This window comes from Perca flavescens, chromosome 17 (assembly GCF_004354835.1).
Source record: "Perca flavescens isolate YP-PL-M2 chromosome 17, PFLA_1.0, whole genome shotgun sequence".
NCBI classification, from domain to species: domain Eukaryota; kingdom Metazoa; phylum Chordata; class Actinopteri; order Perciformes; family Percidae; genus Perca; species Perca flavescens.
This window is the reverse complement of record NC_041347.1, coordinates 16,980,875-17,001,929: the sequence shown is the minus strand read 5'-3', so window position 1 is coordinate 17,001,929 and position 21,055 is coordinate 16,980,875. Positions and strand designations below refer to the sequence as shown.

Here is a 21,055-nt window from a genome sequence, read left to right as displayed (position 1 = left end):
AGAGTTAGACTCAATTACATGACACAGCATATTCTCTCAAACATACTACTTTCAATGTTGACTCCAATACTACCATGACAATAACAACACTAATAAGTAGTTATGAGAAAAACAAAACAAGTTTTACTGGCTCTGGTGGAGGAGGTGGGGGAGGTTCTTTGATCACCTGAAGGTTGAAAAAAAGGTGCCATTTGGGAACCAAAGATATAATCAACAAATGACTGATGCTAATGTCTCATTAAGTTCAAACTTACCAAAGTGCAGCAGAGAGGCCAGAACCACCACATCAGCAGCAGAGCCAACAGCAGGAACACCACCAGCAACGATATTAGCACGATGGTGCCGTCAAACTGCACACAAACACAGGATGACGGGATTGAGATTAAACTGGACTATAAAATAATGGATGAGAAAAAGGTGAAAATGAAAAGGGAAAGTACTCACAGCCTCCTCTGATGACAGACACAACAGAGGAGACATCAGAGAGGAAGGAGAGAAGAAGAAGACTAGAAAACCAAGAGAAAATAAGGTTGAAAAAAAGTTTTATCAAATAAGGCAGCGTGCCAGAAGGAAATACCATCACGTTTTGTTGATAATGGGGACTATATACACAGGGTGTACTCACACATTCAGTAGTAGTGATGTGAACAGAGCTGGTGATGTAGGAGAGGCCCTCATTCATGCTCACCTGCAGATAGATCACCCTGCAAAAACACACAATCGTGACTGGTCTTATCATCCAACACAAAAATGCAGCGCACATCACACGCTTGAGTTGCACACCTTCTTGTGTATTCACATTCACAGTCTTGTTTCGGCTACTGTACAAGCTCGCCCGAGGTGTCAAACACATTCCTCCATCTACTTTGTCCATACATGCTGCCTTATAAGCACACAAACATGCTGACATAGACACAAAGTCTAAAGAGGTCAGGGAGTTCTCCACCCTCAGAAGGAATCTATTCTGTTTGGATTAGACCCAGACCTCTAATGTGGAAACCACAGACAGCTAAATTACTTCTTATTCTCCAGTATCCATTAGATATATCTGCAGCTATGACTGCACAAAGACAGACAGGGCAGGGACAAGAGACGGGGGAAAAGTTTACTTTTTGGTTGGGAAGATGACGGGATAGCGAGGCTGATGGAAGCAAAGATTGTACACAGGATTGCGGGGTTATTCATATAGCTCTTAAGAAATATGAACAAAAACAAGACAGATAGGCAGGCGGAGTGTTGAAACGCAGACAGCTGGATTGTAGTGATAGGTTTGGAAAAGAATGGAGAAAGGCTTCTTGTGCTGTTCTTATGGTTTGGGGGTGCAGAGACAAGGGGGGCATTGAGCTCTGGGTTTAGATTTGACGAGGGGGCAACAAGGCGGAGGTCACTGCAGGGGGGGGGGTAGAGGAGAGGAAACAGAGTGGGGGATGGTAGGAGGAGGGCGTTTCCTGTTCCACATCGCTTTAGCACTGTCCCTCCCTTCTGACACCCCTGCATTACTTGCTCAATTACTGACTCTATTTTCACCCCCTCCTCTATCCTCTCCATACCACTGTAGCTGGTCTCATAACTCATGCTGACACTGACTTCAGACTGGGAAACTGGTGGTGCAGGTGCCACTCATCTTTTCTTCTACTTCTTCCCTCCCTTCTTTGTCCCCCCATTCCCATTATATGGTCAGCCCTCATTTCAGGCAGGCAGGGGACACGGTGCTATCAGCTCCTCTCTGACAGATAGATCTCAGCCCCCATCAATCATCAATCTGCCCACTATATATGTCTTTACCCTGTGTGTTTGTGTGCTAGTGTGTGTGTGTGTGTGTGTGTGTGTGTGTGTGTGTGTGTGTGTGTGTGTGTGTGTGTGTGTGTGTGTGTGTGTGTGTGTGTGTGCGCGCGTGTGCAGGAGGGGGAGCTGCATCCGGAAGGTTCCCAGTCAACATAGATTTGTGTGACGGCAGCGTCAATGACTTCATTATATGCGACAAGGCTTGGGAGGAACAGGAGGTGAGTGAGGGTCTTTGGGGTTTGGGTGAAGAGGTGATGCTGGGAGCTGGAGTCCCTCAGACCTCATGTATAGGCTTGACAAACCCCAAAACAGGAAGAGGTTCACATATAATGTGATCTGACAATTTTAGGGCTACAGCTAATGATTGTTTTTATTATTAAATTTGGTCAATAAAATGGCAGAAAAAAAGTAAAGAATTTGCTTTGTAATCTGTATTATGAGGCAATATCTATATTATTGGTATAATCTGTCCAATTCCTGATGTGTGGGTGGGTTCAGCTGTCTGGTTTGTTCTATCTGTATTATTTATTGTTGTGACTATTTTTGTTGCTTTTTTGTTGCGGTGTATTACTGGTCACTCGATGACTACCTCGGACAGATGCTGTGATAACTTGCTTCAACAGTTGAGCTTTAAAGTTCATTCTTGACCTTGAAAACAGCAGCTTGAAAAATGAGTTTTCAACACAATGTCCACTTACTTGGTGTTTAATTTTGAGCGACTCTTATCAATTGAGGAATACTATTAGACAGGGTTGAAAGCTTCAGAAAAATCATGCAAGTGGACCTTGTGGTAAGTATGTTTTTTGCTACTGTTATCTTAGTCAATCTGTGTTGTTAGGTTCTTTTGATAATGCGTCTTATTCACCACACTTTTGTTTTTGTATTAAAAAAGAATGATGAAAACTTAAATAACAGAAAAAAACACACCTGTCCAGTCACTTCACTACATATTTCCACGTCTCTCAGCACGTTACTGCACCGCAGCCCAGAACTCATAAGCCAGCTGTTGGCCTGCTCTCTGGGCCCTTCAGCCATTCACAGCTGACTTCCTCTTTAGCAGCACTCAGGGTGTTAGGGCAGTGCTGACTCTGCTCTAATGGGCTTCGGTTACATGGAAGGACGCCTGCTTGAGGCACCATTGCAGTGTGTAATGATGCTCCCTGTTCCACTCTCAGCAGGAGCAGCACAACCTGTGACAAAGCCATGCTGGCAACTATTGCTGGATTGTGATTTACGTGAATTGTTGCTGTCTTTTTGTCAATCCCCCAAAATTGTCTGTGAGTTCCAAGTGCCACGTCGGTTATAACATGTGTGAGTAAAATAATACTGTATGTGACAGACTCTTATATCTGCCTGCTGCCACAGTGTGAAAACAAAATGTCTTCTTTCCCCATCAAAGCAGTACTTTTCACTGGCAGACAAGACAAGCTCAAATCATCCTAGAAATCTGAGTGACAGCGACAAGACAGATGATGACTGGGAGGTGTCTGAGGCCGCAGGCCCGAGTGTATAATTATGCACAGGACTGCAGGCAGCGGGGACGGTAAGGCTGCTGGACCTCGGACCTCTCCAAGCTAAGCCAACAGCATCGCTCTGTCCGCCCCGCAAGAAACTTCTGCTCAGAATCACCAGTAGCAAAGCTGGAAGCCCTCAGAGGAAACTTTACACTGCCCCACCGACTTCACTCACACTTTCGCTCTCCCAAAGTGTCAGACAAAGACTGGGATACATCACACAACACACAAATACACAAGCACATACACACACATACACGGTTGCGGAGGGTCCTCTCCAGCAGGCTCTCATTAAGTCGTGTTCCTGGGCTCTACTCCTGTTGTCCCCTTGTGATTGGTGTCTGGCTTCGTTAGCTGTGACAAACACTGATTGATCACAGACACTCAATGACTTTGGCCCTAATTTGTTCAAGGACAGCAGTCTTCTGCGTCCAAACCAAACTTGCGTGCAGCTGGCAAATATCTGGGCTCAGAGTGTTACAGCTGAACATGGAGAATTTGGCAACTGGAGTGATGGCTGAGTGAGAAAGAGTGTAGGGGTGTAAAGGCAGTCAGAGCCAAAAGAGATGTGTAACTTACCTCCCAACCTCCTCTACAACAGGAGCAGGACAGAGCAAGAAGGTATCTTCTATTCCAGCTGGTCTCTCATCTGCACAGGGAGAAACAAAATCACACTTTATGTAGGAGGAATTTTAACATCTGCAGCCTAAACACAGTTCCCACATTCTTCTTAAATGCACAAGCCAAACCAATCCCTTAAAAGCTTGTGTGTGCTGTACATTTGCAGAACTTACCCACAGTGAGTGTATCATTCAGTTTGAAGCTGCAGAGGACCTGGTCAATGTTTCTGGCATGGAGAAACCCATTGCCTCTCACCACCACCTGGAAACTCTCTGAGACACCAACAAAAAGAGTGCAGGCACCATCAGAAATGATCATGCATGACAGTGGTAAGACAAATATTTTCAGCTGTATTTGAGAGATATAAAAGATCATAAATCGGTCTCCTATTTTATTTTAAGTAGAAGACTATTTTTGTTGTATCATTATGGTGAGTGCTGGCAGCCATTGGCTTTCTCTGATGTGCTCAACTTAAGCAGGAGAAACTTGTGCATGCCTCATTACTGCTAGTTTATATCTGTGTGTGTGTATGTGTGGAAAGGCTGTAATAAGCTCCAATGGTGCTAATGCTAAAAGTGCTGCTATTCACAAGTACATGCTGTGCATTAGCCAGAAGGTTTGCATGTGTGTGTGTGTGTGTGTGTGTGTGTGTGTGTGTGTGTGTGTGTGTGTATGTGTGTCTTTGACCTTTAGTTTCCCCCAGGCACAGTTAAAGCGCACTGACAGAGGCTTGCCAGCATATGCTGGAGTGTCTATGTGGCTGCTACTCAGCATATGTTAGAGAGCGGGAAAAAAAACACTTGGTTAAAAACATGCCTGCAGGGCTGACAACAGCACAGCACTGTCAATGTAGGTCTGACCTTACCTATGCCACCATTAACACATGTCTATATGCATCTGCATGTAACATGGTGTACATACTGTATGTGTGCACTAAGCGTCTGTATGTCTTCATTATGTGCATGCATGAATGTATGTGCAGGCATGTGTTTGAACGTGAATATAGTGTGCGTGTGGTTGTGTGTGTGTGTGTGTGTGTGTGTGGTCTCTGGCTGTACACTGAGCTTTCCTCTAGCATTATCCTGGCCAATAGAAGTGAACGTTTGCCACACCTTTAACATTTAAAGCTCCAGCGTAAAGATCACTGGATAAAAACATCACAGTGTGTGGGTGTATATGTGAAAAAATTTCCAAAAAGGTCAGACAGGCTGCTATGAAAGCCATAAATATAGATACACAGAGGCAAAGCTGAGCGGAGAAAACTAACTTTGCATTTGCCTGCACATTTCTACATTTTTACAGATGCTGTAAAAAATGTTTTAGAGTGCAGATTGGCTGTTGGAGAAGATACTGAAGGAAAACTGGTGATGTACATGACAGATGAAAATTGAGCTCTCACAAAACAGGCATACGTTGTACATATATATGATATTCATTTAATTTAATCCTCTTGGCCCCCTTGGGAGCATAGGGCGTCCATCATGGATCTCCACCTCACTCTCCTCTGCGCTGATGATATGATATGATATGATATGATATGATATAGGTATTAGATATAAATATTACTAAACATGTTGCATTAGTGCAGTTACCCAGCCTCAGAAAGATAAAACCTTCTTTAACTTAAATTTCTAATATCCTTCCACTGTGCCCACAGCCAACCTCATACAACTGTGTCTATCTGCATGTGTGTTTGTGCTTATTTACAGATGTTCAAGATTGCAACTTGTCAGTGTCACTCATGTCATTTCCTCAGCTAGACTCAGATTCTCCTTGTGCATACACACAAACACACATACACCACCCGATTAACCAAACATCTCAGTACAGACAGCCTAATCATTTCCTGTTCACCATGCCCCATGTCTTCTCCCTCCTCCTGCCCTAATTTGACTTTAAAACAAAACCACAAAAATCAGAACAATGAATTACAACTACATAATATAATATTATACAACTTGGATTGTATTAATTTTAACATAAACTGCTGGTTTATGTGGTTTTGCAACAATGTGCAACTTAATTGGAGGTCTTGACACTAATTATTCCTAATTTGCAGTGCCGTGCCGGCTTTAGCAGTCATTCCCCTTTCACACAATGTTACCATCAAACAGCATGAGCTGCACTGTGACGGGGCGTATGCGCGCACACACGCACACACACACACACACACACACACACACACACACACACACACACACACACACACACACACACACCTTGAAATGGTAATGGTACATGGCAGATATTACTCAATTACTAAAATACTCAACTGTCTAACTTTGGGACTGATTATTGTCCTACTCTTTTAAAGGTAGAAAATTGCTTACTGGTGTTGCTTTATTTATCAGCAATTAAGTATGCATTGCATTATAACTACATGTTTAACATCTATGAGAGAATTATCTTATTCATTTAAATCCTGAGTCACTTGGGTCAACCAAAACACACACACACACACACACACACACACACACACACACACACACACACACACACACACACACACACACACACACACACACACACAGACAGTTTAAAGGTCAGTGCTGTCAGACACGTGGTGGCCAGGGACTGGTGGTGCCCTGCTGACATGAACAACACATATGTTTCTGCCCTCTCCTCTGCTTTCCTTGCCTGCCTCTGTGGCTACATGTCCATTTACATTTACACCTGAGCATTTGATAAGCTTTGTATGAATGTGTGGCTGTGTGCAACTATACACATGTACATGCATGTGTGTCTTGTGTGCATGGAGAAAATTGGCTACGGCTTGTCCGAACAGTGGCTCTTCAATCACGTTAGTGCGACGGGACAGTGAAGGGCAGGGAGGGGTAAAGGAGGACGGAACAACGGCGAGGAAAGGGTCAGACGTTAATGAAAGCAGCAATCTCTGCTGTCATGTTAGATCTAAGGCCCATATATATGTGTGTGTGTGTGTATGTGTGAGGGGGAAATCACTGCTGTCATGTCTGATAGTGTGGCCCAACGTTCACTGTCCAGTCTGATGGCCTGTTTGCAGGCAGCTCAGTCTGGTCACTTCAGATCAATGTGAGGGGCATGTGCGTACATGTGCTTGAAGATGTGTGTGTGTGTGCTGACTAAAGGACATCTTAACATGTGTGTGTTGGTGTAAAGCATGTATGGTATGTGACTACTGTACATGCAGGCAGAGAGAAAGAGTGCCACAATACCTATGCAATATGTCAGTATGTAAGTACATGTACAGTAAATGCATCAGGATGGATGGATGGATGTGGGTAGATGGTTATATTCAAACCTATAGGGAATCTTGTCCACAGTCTTGCAGTTCAAAATAAAAGCAAACTCTGACAAGTGCTTGACAATAACATCAAATCACATTATACTGCAAGGATGAGCTCTGAGTAAGGGACAGAAGTGCCTGTTATTTCTTCACAGGACAATTTAAAGTCAACCATAAGCATAAGATGTAATTATATATTATTTATACACATCGTGTTACAACAAAGGCAGCATGTGCACTACAATCTTTGCCCTTTATTAATTAGAATTAGGATTTGGTTAAAGTGGGTCCTTGGTTTGTAGTTCACTGACCATTAGGCTGCTCATCAATCGAATAATAAATGAGGCTGTTGGAGGATATTTGGGCACATGTCGAGTGACACACTCGGGCTCTGGCAACAGACCAGTAATTATCACATGGGGACAACTGTGATTCTTTATTATTCCTTCCTCATTTTTGTCCTTGAATGCAACATTTTCATTGCTCTAAATATCCTCTCCTCTCCCCTCCTCTCTCCTCTCCATATCCCATAATGGATGCTAATCTAAATTGGTTGTCCTGGTAGCAAAGCTGCAAATGCACTCTCTTAAGTGAGTCCTAATAAGGTCATGTCAAAGCTCATCCATCCTACTGGCTACACATAACGGCTCTCTCACACTGTCTCTCTTATCCTGTTTTTTTACTTCCTGAAACTGCTGTCCAGAAGCAGAAGAGCTGGACATGGAAGAAGAGGTGAGAAGGAGGACAGGATTGAAACAACTGTATAAACATATACGATGTGGCAAACTAGGCCAGAGAAGCAGCCATGCTTAAAGATTCTCGGCTAATTCCTCTGACCAACACCCGTCCCCCCCTTCCTCTTTTTTGCACACACGCTGTGCTAATTTCCCCCGGCCGTGAATGACAATACGCTCTCTGTCACTCCGTGGTCATAAGCGTCCATGCGATTACTCAACCTAATGTTCCACTCCAGAGGCTTTAGATGACTGTCATCTGACACAATCGCACACCGTGACTGCCCAGTGTCTTAACAAGGAGGGGAAACCCTTGCACCTCACACGTCTTACCTCCTGCACATACGCTGGACGGCTCGGCTGCTAGAATCTCAATGCAGGACTTCTTGATGATCTGAGAGATCAGACAAAAGGAATAAAACACAGTCACAAGACAATTTACTTGCATATTAATATGATTGCGTGTGGATGAGTGTGTATCTGTATACATGCTGTATGTATGTGTCATACCGAGTCAATGATTCCCCTCAGGGCTTGGAAGTTTCCCCACACAGGAAACACATGCTCCATAGTGTCTGCAATAGTTGCAAGCTAGAAAAACACACAGACACAGAATGAAACATTTGTATCTGTTTTTTTTTATGTATTTGCAATATCTGTGGATCATACCTGGGTCTGGTTGAATTCTTTGACCCCTACACAGTAAACAATGGCTCCCATAGATCTGGCCCTCTGTGCCTGAAAAAACAAGAACAAATAAACCAAAATGCAGTGAGCTTTAAAGAGACTCTGATACGCTTATGAAGCCAAATACATCTCCCAAAAGACTTTCTTAGTCCACACAGTAGAAATGTTAGACTGGAGCGAGACAATATGATGTTAGCTCTGAAGTAACATAATAAAAACACCAAAATGAAAGTTGGTTTTATTTCCTAAATACCAGTTATTTACCAACTTTAAAATCGACCCAAGAACTAAAATATTCCACATTAATTATTTTTTAACTTTTCCCAGGGACTAGGAACTATTTGAGAAACTCAAAACTAAGTTCTGGGAGCATTTGTTTGGGACCTTTTTACCCCCCAAAAAGTCCCTGATCGGAGGGTAGTACTTTGTGAAAGTAAAGGAACCTTCAGGGTGGGGTTTGCAGGGATGACCATTGCTGATTGGTCAAACACACACAGCGGGGCTGCTTCAACTCGCCTACCGCTTCATTCATGAAACAAGGAAGTACTCTTAGTATTGATTTATGACTTTTAGGACTAGGGGTGTGTGTGTGTTTTGATGACATTAAAAATAAATGTCAGTGTGCAGCTCGCCCTGCAGCTCTCTAAATGGCTTTGCTATCGACTTCCAAACTCATTTAAAAGCATTTACCACTTGTGTTCATTGTGGTTATGTGGGCAAATAATTGGCAATAAAGTTATGAATCTTGAATCTTTAAAGTAATGTGAAACAATTAATGGAGCACTAAAGCAGCCAAGTCATTTGATTTGCAGGTGCATCTATCAAAACAAAACTGTGACATTATTATGTCATATATATGAAAATCACAGAGCATCATTAAAAAGAAAAGCAATAATAACTTAAACCTAACAAACAGGACTAGAATGAACAGTACCCTACAGTATCAAGACCCCCTGATACCCCTGTGACAATGTTTGAAAGTGAAAATCCATTCATCAAGTGTCCCTGAAACGTCTCTATTTGATAATCCATCTTACCTCTCGCTGAGCTGTGTCAAACTGCCACTCATTCAGTTCTCCATCTGTCAGAGCGATGATAACGCTGGCTGTACCTGCAGAGCACAACACTTTCATGTTCTCTGAAACAATGCACTAAATGGAATTAAATGTATTAGACAGAGCTTACCCTGCTTCTCTTGGTATATCTGCGCATTAGCCTGCAATTGCAAAGAAGGCGGTAGTAACGATTGTGAACCAGTTAAATTAACAAAAAATAAAAGAAGTACACTTTCAGACATTACAATAACCTGTGATGGTTTAAAACATGTTACAAAGCCAGCCCACAAATGTCACATTGCTCAGTGTGGTCTGGTGATGCTCATTACTCATTAGTTTGGGACAGGTGTCATTTTTCAGATTGCTTTTTTGCTAGGACATCAACATGAACCCTTCCTACACCTGATTGGTCTTTGCTTTACATTTTTAAACTTGGGATGTTAAATATTTAACCACCAAAACATGTTTCTGATTGAAAAAAGAAAAGAGAACTAGACCACGTGGAATGTGGATTCATGCTTAATTTGACAATGCCTTAAATACTCATTAACAAGGCTCAGCAGTTTTAAGAAACAGCAAGTCATTCATGATCTGAGCCACTCCTCATACTGATCTAACTGGCCTTGGTTCCAGCTGCCAGGCTCAATTAATCGCCAGTAGATATTTTCCAGAATAAATCTTGTAGCGAAGACTAAGCTCTTGAGATTTTATTTGTTGGGTTCTCAGTCTCATCCTTACCATCTCCAGGCCTAAGTTCATAAATGTGTCTCCTCCAGGGATAACCTTTCTCAGAACCGTTAAGCCTCCAGTGATGGCCTCCCTGTTGGGTAAACAGACAAACTGCCTGATAAAATACATTGAAAGAAAGCTGCTCTTAGAAAAGATATTAGGAAATATTTACAATACAGAAGTTATAGTTAGAAAGTGAGAGGTTGAGAGTGGTTTGAGATGGCAAGTAGTAGTAGTAGTAGTACTCAGGTAGTATCCAAGGTTAGCAGTGTTGGGAGTAACGGCGTTACTAATGGCGTTCAGTAACGGAGTAATCTAATTAATTACTTTTCCCATCGTTGCAACGCCGTTATCGTTACTGAGAATGTAAAGTGGCGCGTTACTACAATTTGGTTGAATGAAGCGCGAGGTGGCTTTCGCTACACATCAGCTGCCTGGAGAGAGCGATGCCCTGCTCACACCAACACTGAAGGTTAGTCATCAGCCAATAGTCATCCCTAGTAGACCAAATTCAATGCTTTGAATTACCTAAAACTGGATGAAATCTGTGTGCAATTACATTTTGAATTGCAGTGACAGTGTTCAGGTGTGGGTCTTACCTGTTCTCTGTCAGTTTCATGATGATGTGTCCTCGTGTGGAGAAGACAATAAAGGACATTCGCAGCATGGGGCTGCAAACATACGGTTGTTTTAAATTAACAGACAAACAACAGAAAACATTCAAATTCTTGGATGACTAATCCAGCTTGTACCTGATAAACTTCTCTGCCAGCTTCTCAACAAAGGAGTAAATTTCTATCCAGTGATTCTTCACACTTCCAGATCTGAAACAACAAGAACACAACCTTATAAGGAAAAAAATGGGATGTTGCCACAGATCTGGCTAAATTATCATCAGCCAAAGCCAAAACAATTGTATTGAATTAAAGGCAGGGTTACTTAGATTCGTGGCCAGCTCTCACAGGAAGTTTGGGCTTATTCATACAAAATGTTTTTTTGTCTTATAATGTAAAAACAAAGATTACTGAGTGAAACTATGGCAGTTTTTAATGGTTGGTCCACCACTTTGGTCCAGACTAAAATACATCAACAACTTTCAGATGGATTGCCATGAAATTTGGTACAGATATGCATGGTCCCCAAAGGATGAAGCCTACTGATTTTGGAGTCCCCTGACTTTTCATCTATTTCCGACTTGAGGTCAACTTTTGTCGTTTTGAGTGAGATGTCTACTCAACTTTTGGATGCATTGCCATGAAATTAGGACATTCATGGTCCCCACAGGATGAACTGTAATAACTTTAAGTATCCCTAATCTTTTAATTTAGTGCCATTATCAGGTCAAGATTTTGATTTGTTCAAATGTTTGTATTAATGACCAATACCTCTTAAACTGACGACAATCTTCTATACCTTTGTGTTCAGTGCTAATTAGCTGTTAGCTTGCAACATGCCAAGATAGTGAACACGGTAAACCTAATGCCATGCTAAAGATCAGCATGTTGGCAATATTATTGTGAGTATTTTAGCATGCTGATGTTAGCATTTAGCATAACTTCAAGGATTGCTGTATGTACAGCCAGAACTGGTAACATGGCTGTAGACTAATTTATGCTAAAGTAGGCAAAACCATGGCTAAAACTATACCTTCATACAATTATTAAATCCCAATTTAGCTTCACAAAACTAAAGCAAAACCTACAGAAAGAGATGTGCAATTCAGAAATAATTCTTAAAAATACAAAACTATCTGAATAGGGCCATCACTTGTTGTATGTGATTCAAAGGAAGGCCTTATGTAGGTTTTGTAGGACACGTACGAATATGTATAAACTGGATTTAATGGCCATGATATGTTTCAGGAACAACCGGAACAGTGTATCTGCTCCACATTCAAGGACATTCCTCTGGCCACTCAGTCACATTCCATTAGTTTGGACTGTAACCTGTGAGCATTGAGAGCTGCTGATTGGCCTGCTACATGCTGCTGTGTACATGACAGTGTCCTTAATGAAGCCCAGTCCCAGGGGACCACTAATGGGGGCTAATTGCTGCTGGGCCAGAGGGTTGAGGTTAGGCAGGGACAGATGTAGCAGTCCGCCTCTAGCAGGGACCATGTAGCAGGCAGCTGGCCTGTGTGTCCGTGTGTGTGTAGTATCTGTGTTTATGTGATTGTGCGTGCGTGTGTGTGTGACTGTGAGGGGGAACAGATGGTCCCAGTGAGCACAGCCAGTCTTACAACAGGTTGGCGGTCCACAGAGTGAAAAGGCTGTGACATGAACAACAGAGGGACGCAGAAGTAACACTCAGCAGGGAGTAAATGTGTGTGTCAGACTGTTATAGTGAGCGTCTATTGAAGGATGCAACATCAAACAGCAAAAAGCAAGGCTGTGTGTGTGTGTGTGTGTAACAGGGTCATAAACAGAGTGAAAGTCTGAGCTGGGTTCTCATGATGGCTCTTTTGCACCTCTCATTTAACCAGTCTCTTCCTGCTCTACTTATCCTTTCCCCTGGAAGGGAGGGCGTGCTAAAAGCCCTGATCCAGGAGGAGTCTCCTGGGGGAACAAGAAATCTTAATCTTATTTTAAATGTCACAGAGTTAACCAATACGTATACACAACAGTTGTAACAGTTTCAATCCAGTGAGCAGGACAGAACGCACCTTAAAACATGTAACAAAGTAAAATATGTTTACCAGTACTGTTCTTTTCATTAAACTGAAAGTCAAGCAAAGGGCTCCAATGCCAGTCTAACTTTATATATATGAATGACTGAGGAAGAGTTGACCTTATTAGCATTATTTGTCATTTTCTATGTGTGGAAATGATTGGTTAATTATCTAAAATGAACTGTAAAAGTTTTGAGTATTGACTCATTATTTTAAGGCAATCGTCAAGCAGCTTCTCAAATGTAAATATTTGATGTTTTCTGTTTTATTTCTCTGGGTTTTGAACTTTTTTTCAGATAAAACAAGCAATTTGGAGACATTACCCTGGGCTCTGTGCATTTTTCATTATCTTCTGACATTTTTTGGAATAAAAGGTTATTTGAGAGATTTAGCACTTATGAAAAACAACCCTCCAGACACTGTATGAGTTAATGTAATTGCTTTTAAATACTGCATTAGGAAAGCTCTCATTCTCTGCAAATGTACCATACATTCAAAGACAGTTCATGTATTGTAAACACACTGATCTTTACTACTTTCATCAGACCTATATCACTGCCATCATCCAACCAATTCAGCAATTAGTCTTCACCTTTTCTACCTGCATTCCTAAGTTTGTATAATATTACTGCAGAATCTCATTTTGCAGAGATCATTTTTGATCACTTTCTGCAAGTCATTGGGTCAGTGAACACAAATATCTGCTGAGAACCCAGCCATAAAACATAAGACCTATTATTCTATTTGTGGGCAACCAGATAGAGAGGAAAAATGCAGTCTGGTATTTATTGTGGGCCAGACGTGGAGTGTAGGAATGTTTTCTAATGCTCATTCTGTATGTGCTGAGATTCATCCATTGGAGCATGCACGCGCACACACACACACACACACACACACACACACACACACACACACACACACACACACACACACACACACACACACTCTCTCTCTCACACACTCTTCTCAGCATGCATGATTTTTCTCCATTCTCTTTTAGATTAGGTCACTGTGTGGCATTTAAGATCTGAAAAACAGCCAACAAGTCGGTGCCATCTCGGGGAAAAAGAGCAAAAGCTTCCTGAAGGCTTGCTGGAGCATGCATGTCCAGATAATCAAACAAACAGAGGCGTACCAGAGGCTTGGCCATGCATGACGTGCCACGCTCCCCAGGCTTCTCCGAAACGCAAAGAGTAAAGACTGGGGTGACAGATGTTTGCCGTGGACATCCGAAAGATCATCAAATGTGTTGAAAACCAAAGTAAAATGTCACTCAACGTGTCCAGTTCATAGGTGGTGCAAATATGGCAACTGAGGACGTATACAGAAAGCTTTTTGAAAACCATTACCTCACCATATTCCCAAATGTTATACACAAATACCACAGTGTTTAACAGCTTTACCGCTAAATCACATTCTTTTGACACCATAACATGTTATTCTTCCAGAAAAATAGGGCAACAAATTCAACCATACTTTGTTATTTTTTGTCATTCTCTCTCTTTCTCTCTCTCTCTCTCTCTCTCTCTACTCATTTAGCATGTTTTGACATGTCTGATTGTTTTGTGTCCACATGCTTGATCTCACCTTGGAACTGGAGGTAAGATAGGACAAAAATGTAAATTATAATGTCTGAGCAGCTATGAACAGCAGCACTGTCTGAGACTGCAGAGAGATCACACATGGATAACTACTGGCCACTTAAACAGCCCAAAAAAGGTGGCAAAAACATCACTGACCATAGCCTCAAAAAACGAGATTTAACATAAAGTCAAGTATGTATTGTTGGGGCTATGAGGTGGCCCGATTTGCATTCCTCTTAGCTTACAGTAGTGTTAAATATGGCATAAAAGATATTTAAAGATTGATCTGGGGTTAGTCTGAGAGTTGGTATTAGTTAGAAACAGGGTCATAGTGGTCTAGAGGTCTAAAAGTCTCTGATTGAAATCAGGCTGGGGATCTTTGTCATTCTCACTCTCTCATGCCTCATTTCTGAAGGTGTAGTAGTACCACTTTCATATACAGCATATTTTTTTATGAGGCATTCTTTAAAAGGGATTTTAAAATTGGTAAAAGCTGGGTAAAAGTTTGTCATCATTTGACAATTCAAATGATGTTCTTACAAATGGCTTATAACCGATCTATAAAGCATTCTTAACTTATTTACCAATGACGAAAGTGAGAAAGTGGTGCTAATATACATGTGTCTGGTGTTTTTGTTCCATAAAATATCAACTTAATCCTAATCACAGTTAAGAACTCTAACTCCCCATATGGAAAAACAATAAATAATGGACTCTGTTTCTGGTCGATTCAGGATACAATCGGCCTTCAGTAGCCAAGATGGAGAGAAGAGTAGTTGAAAGGATCACCAGGCCACATAGCACCGCTGTGGGGCTGCAGCTGTGTCTGCAGGCGTCACCAGCCTGAAACTCTATCCATCCTGCCCGCCCTTCCCACATCCCGTGGGTAAAAACTCAATCTGTTTGCTTCTCCACTTTGAACCGGACGAAAAGAAAATAATAGCATGCATGCATGTACGAAATACTATTCATACTTCTAATACAATGCTAATAGCCTACATGTGCGAAAAGACACTTAAAAGATAAACAATCAGGGTTAAAATGGTTTTGGACGGGCTCTCCGTGCAATTATCCCATCAAACCAGAAACGACTTTGTGATACAACAAGGCAATGAATAAAAGCTGCCCTTCCGAATTTACAAGCTCAAACTTGTAGGTTACTTTTCTTTAGTAGCCTACCGTTACAACAACAGACTGAATGTGACGGACGCGCACCGCGTTTCCAAACAACTGGGCGGTTGCATGGCAATGCGCAGCGATGAGAAAGTAACAAAGCCGTAAATAATATGGGACACTCACTTGTCCAGGACAAAATAGAGGTCGAAGGCGCCCTGACAGGACCTCTCCTCCTCCTGTTGCTCGCCCTGCAGCTCTCCTTTCACCGAGACATCGAGGAAGAACATTCCCAGCAAAGCCAAGGCGAGGAACATGCGAGTCTGTGTCCTCGCCATCTTTCCCGGTTACTGTTGACTACTCCAACACTGTGACAACTAAAGACCTTCACATTTTCTCTCTAGCATCTGTTTGTGAGTCGACTGTGTGTGTATAACGCGTTGATCCTCGGTGTTCCGTCCTGTTAGGTTGAGTGCATTCAGCCTACAGGAGGATTGTTCCGTTTAAGCCGGGCTCTCCAAGTCTTCTCTTTCAGCTGATAGAAAAACAGGATGGAGGAGAGGAGCGACACCCGAGGAGAGATACAAAACTCCACTTTAACACAGACATTTTTTAGTGGGATACAGATACTGTCTAGAGATTACCCAAAATAACAGACAGTTTGAAAATGGAAAAACATCAAGTCCTCGCATAAATCGGCTTTATTTTTGTTTGTTTGTTGACGAACCGCTTTACAGTTATTTTGAAATTAAACAAGGTTTTAGTATGGTAGGTGAATTAATGTCATATTTAGTAAATCCCTCATTTTGTTTTGAATAATCAATAGCCTAATTTGGTAATTTGGAGAATTTGTGTTTTTAGTTCCATCCAGTCACTGTCTCAGGCATTTCGCCCTCAAATGAAAACTGCAAAGACAATTCAATTATGGGCCTGTATGCAAATCGACCAATAACAGGATGTGATGCTGGAAGGTTTCCAACGGTTCCCGAGGTTGTCATCAAACTTCCCAACACAATGTAATGTGATAGGCTACTAAATTTCGATGAAATGTTTTCGGACATGAAATAAAACAGTTTCCAGCCTAAAGTGTAATTGTACTGTAACCAGACAGTTGGAGTCCCCACCGAAAGGCTTTAATGTCCCGCTTTCTTTTTACAGAAAGTTGGCTCAATAACCAGCAGGAAATTTACCCAAACCAAAGCTTTGATGCATAATAATCCATTAAATGCTCATTAGACAGAAACATTTAGTTTATGAATAATGCATTTTCCCGGTGGCAAATCCAGACCACCCTGCATCATGTCATGTAATTTTACAATGAATGCCCACATTAGCCAGGACTACTTCACCCACTCGTGTAACTCTCGTGTAGCTGGACTTATAGTTTTCAGAAACGTGACCAACACATTTCTCTGGATCCCACATGGCGTTTATAGACTATAGTCGTAATATCTACAATTAGTGGAGTGACTTTAATTTAAAACCATGAGAGACAATAAGATGTCAGAATAGCTCCATGCACACATTATAATAAATTCGGACTAACTGCTGGCTGGCACAGGCTGGTGTGAGGTCTTGCTCCACAGGATGTGGTCCTCTAAGCTCATGGTTTTAGGAAATGTAGGTGTACTGGTACAAATTGTACAAGTTGCACACAGTAAAGACACAGGGAACAAATATTTAAATCGTTTCATAGGTGAAAATGTTACTCTTGTTCATATGTGGTGCACAGTATATCCACATCAGTCATGCATGCTGTATTGGATGAACACCCTTATTATAAGGACTCCATAATAATCCATTATTGTTTAAATGATCACTGTATTTCCTCACGAGCGCCCGTTTCTCTCCTCTTCCCTGAAAGGACTGTAAATCAGACAAGGGGAAATATGACAAGGGTCTAAATTCAAGGCGTGTGCGCGCGTGTGTGCGTGAGCGCGCACGTGTTTACATCAATGCGCCACGCTTCAGTGCGCTATCCGAAGGGGATAAGTGGGAGTGGGAGAGGAGAGGGGCGACAGTACGGGGGAAGATTCAGTCGGATAAGTAACTCGTCACCAAGAGGGCATCGTTACCGAGGTCCACTGCACCTGCTGCAACTTGCTGCCACACGGCACAAACATCCTCCTCAATGTCCAGCGGGTAAGTCCACATGCCACACTATCAATATGACTTCTCTGTTTTCTCCACAGGGATACACGGTCTTTCTCTCAAGTGTCATTATTTATTTTTGACCAGGAAGTCATTTTCAGACACCAGATCATGCTGTTATGATGCTGTGCAATCAATTGTCAACATTCTTTAAAGATAAAACCCTAAAGATCCGATCGTTTGTATTGATCAGACAGGGACAAAATCAATAGTCACGTAATCTTCATGCGTTAATATTGTTGATGAATTAGGAAAAAAGCATATTGAACTTATCCTGCGCACAGCGGAGGCAGTTGGCTCCACGGCAGATGGAGAGACAAAAGGAGAAACCGAGTGAAAAACTGAGACAAAGGGCGTTAGAAATAATTTTGCCTCAACAGCGGCTGCGTCTGCTTCACAATTGGGACGCTTATCTTTAACAGAAATAACATAAAATACTGTTGTATTTATAGATTTTTCCAGTATTGCATGCAAGAAAATCCAGACTGGGTTTAGAGCATCTGAATCCAAATCGGCATGTCAGGTCACTCCAACCTATATTTTATTTAGTATATCCCAATTGTTCCTTTATATTTTGTTTGATTAAAACATAATAACAGGCAGTATAAGTTGTAACACTTCTCACGATTTTAGTCTAATTCTATTACAGAATATGTAGGCCTCGTTATTTTATCTTCGTCTTGAAATAACTTACATCAATATTGTTCACCTGCTCTTTAACAACAGTTGTATTTTATTACAGTTCAACGATGGATCACACTTTCCTGCCTCGGTCCATCTGGACTGGTGACAGTAAATTCATCCAGCATCCAGCAGATCTCTACACCAGTGTGGTCGTTACGCGCAGCATCCCTGCAGGCACGTGCTTTGGTCCATGTGTGCTCCAAAACACTTTCTACGACACCATCGCCTTCATAGCGCAGAAATCCTGCGACAAGAGAGCCAAATCCTATGTGTTCAGGGTGAGTTGTACGATTCTGTGCCCAGTTGTCAGGCATAATTTTGTGGCATCTCTGCTTTGCTTTAGTGAGTTATTATATAACTGGCCTGGTGAATTCATGACCACTGAGACTAGATTAGTTTGTTACACATTTGATGTCCCCTAAGAGAATATATTTGTATGCTGTGTTTGTCATGAAGCTGCTTTCTTGGGTGCTCTGTCAAAGGGACTAACATTTAAAAACGTGGATTAAATAATTTAAAAGATTGCCACCTGCTGATTAAAAATGTAACTTTTATTTTTTTTTATGGAATTCCAAGCTTGTAGGAAAGATAAATTAAAATGTGAGATCTCGAGTAAAATGTCAATGATTCCTGTCAACAGGTGGACCCAGAGGCCATGCGTAATTCTGCGCTGGTGCTCTCCTGGCTGCGGCTCGTGCAGGCTGCGCGCAATGGAGAGGAGCAGAACACAGAGGCCTTTCTGAAAGCGGGTCAGCTGTATGTGCGGACCATCCGGGACATTCGGCAGGAGGAAGAGCTGCTGGTGTGGTACGACCAGGAGCTGTCTCACCTACTGGGCTTCACGGACATGAGCAGAGTATCAAGTGAAGGTGAGCAGAGCTCTGTGCTGCGAGTGAGAGGTGTGCCTCTACAGCACCGTTGAGTATTTTTGGCAGGATGTACTATCATGTTTGACTTCTGTGAGGATGTAAATTTAATTTAAATTGTATATATGATCTGTACATAGTCCCATCGTGTGATGTTTGTCTCTTTCAGAGTTCAAATGTGGAAGATGTAACCAGGCCTTCAAGAATTTGTATCCTTTCCTGGCTCACTGCCGATTTCTGTGTACTCAAGTAAAGACTGACACCTGGAGCCGCGAGATTTACGAGCACAAGCATGTGGAAATTAAGAGGCAACACCGAGTGACAGATTTCCACAACATCGCCAGAGATTTGGAACACAAAAAATCTGGCAGCAACGAGGACGCAGAGATTTTCCCCAAGAGAAGGAAATACGAGGAAACACTTTATCCCAAAGGGCGGAAAACGGTTCTGTTGGAGAAAACGAATATATCAAACGATAACAATATTACACCGCTGATTAAGAGCTACGACCAGACAGCAGGAGATGCATCTCCCTCTGCGGGGAAACTGAAAGCTGATAAGATCAGACCGGATCATTTGGGATGTAAGAATGATGCTTTTACGCACGACAGAGAGATGCACGCACGGTCGGAGGCAGGTGAGAGCTCTGGTGTGTACTCAAGCAGCAGCAGTGCATTTTCTCTGGTCCTGTCCAACAGTCAGGGCGAGCAGAAAAGCGCTTTCTGTAAACCGAGTAAAAGAACTTCCCCTATTGACCCCCAGGCGCATTTGAGCAGCACTTCAACAGCCCCCTCTAGCCGCCTAGAGGAGATGACCGATGCCTTTACCCCCAGGACTGTTATGGGATACAACAATCTGATGGCATCCAACATCCTGAGCGGTGACTTACAGACTGTACCCTCCCCGGTTGCAATAAACAATGCTTTCCATTACGCACCGGAGCACTGGTCCAGGAACCTTGGCGTTCAGCTGCAGACCACATCTTCTCTCACGATCCTTCCACCGACTTTCACTTCATTCGGCGTGTCGGTGCAGAACTGGTGCGCCAAATGCAACCTGTCATTCCGCATGACCTCCGACCTCGTTTTCCACATGCGCTCTCATCACAAGAAGGAGTTCGCGGCGGAGTCCCAAGTGAGGAGGAGGCGGGAGGAGAAACTCACCTGCCCGATCTGCCACGAATACTTCCGGGAGCGGCACCACCTGTCCAGACACATGACGTCTCATAACTGAGACAAGAAAGGACAACAAACACTTTAATTTATTAACTAAATGATGCTCGTATTTAACAGGTTTGGACTCCAGATTCACGAGACTTTGGTGTATAACAGTGAATGTAGGTAGCTGTTGAAAATAGCAATACGGACACACGCGGCCATCAAAGCCTGTCCACTAGATGACGATAGAGGTACGTGTAAGCTGAACTCACTGCAGTGTGTTGTCTGTCCTTTAGCCCTGTGTGTTAGGTTGATGATTATGTTGTGCCTTATGGAACTCAGGAGGGAAAAAAGACGGAGATATCTCGAGGACAGCTCATGATTGTCATAAATATCTCGACGCAATCCTCTTATTTATCAGTTTTTCTCTGCTCTGATTTGTA

The 21,055-nt window shown here is 42.4% G+C and overlaps 2 protein-coding genes across 3 annotated transcripts in view; one reads left to right on the top strand and one right to left on the bottom strand.

The window, feature by feature from the left end:
• antxr1d (ANTXR cell adhesion molecule 1d) overlaps window positions 1–20,616 on the bottom strand; it is a 27,834-nt gene extending 7,218 nt beyond the window's left edge. The window contains exons 1-14 of one of the 2 annotated variants that reach the window (XM_028603743.1): window positions 20,393–20,616; window positions 11,143–11,214; window positions 10,990–11,061; window positions 10,400–10,481; window positions 9,792–9,822; window positions 9,644–9,717; window positions 8,589–8,657; window positions 8,430–8,510; window positions 8,253–8,313; window positions 4,094–4,192; window positions 3,879–3,948; window positions 626–704; window positions 255–350; window positions 128–166 (exon numbers count right to left, since the gene is read on the bottom strand). In XM_028603743.1, the coding sequence (XP_028459544.1) occupies window positions 128–166; window positions 255–350; window positions 626–704; window positions 3,879–3,948; window positions 4,094–4,192; window positions 8,253–8,313; window positions 8,430–8,510; window positions 8,589–8,657; window positions 9,644–9,717; window positions 9,792–9,822; window positions 10,400–10,481; window positions 10,990–11,057 (849 nt within the window). In that variant the 5' untranslated portion in view covers window positions 11,058–11,061; window positions 11,143–11,214; window positions 20,393–20,616. Of the gene's footprint in view, window positions 1–127; window positions 167–254; window positions 351–625; window positions 705–3,878; window positions 3,949–4,093; window positions 4,193–8,252; window positions 8,314–8,429; window positions 8,511–8,588; window positions 8,658–9,643; window positions 9,718–9,791; window positions 9,823–10,399; window positions 10,482–10,989; window positions 11,062–11,142; window positions 11,215–15,940; window positions 16,334–20,392 lie in introns of those variants that run through there. The other variant, XM_028603742.1, reaches the window with a different exon arrangement.
• On the top strand, window positions 17,790–21,055 carry znf488 (zinc finger protein 488). Its single transcript, XM_028603744.1, has 4 exons — window positions 17,790–17,896; window positions 18,648–18,867; window positions 19,230–19,458; window positions 19,625–21,055. The coding sequence occupies exons 1-4, from the start codon at window positions 17,886–17,888 to the stop codon at window positions 20,686–20,688; spliced, it is 1,524 nt and encodes a 507-aa protein (XP_028459545.1). The 5' UTR covers window positions 17,790–17,885; the 3' UTR covers window positions 20,689–21,055.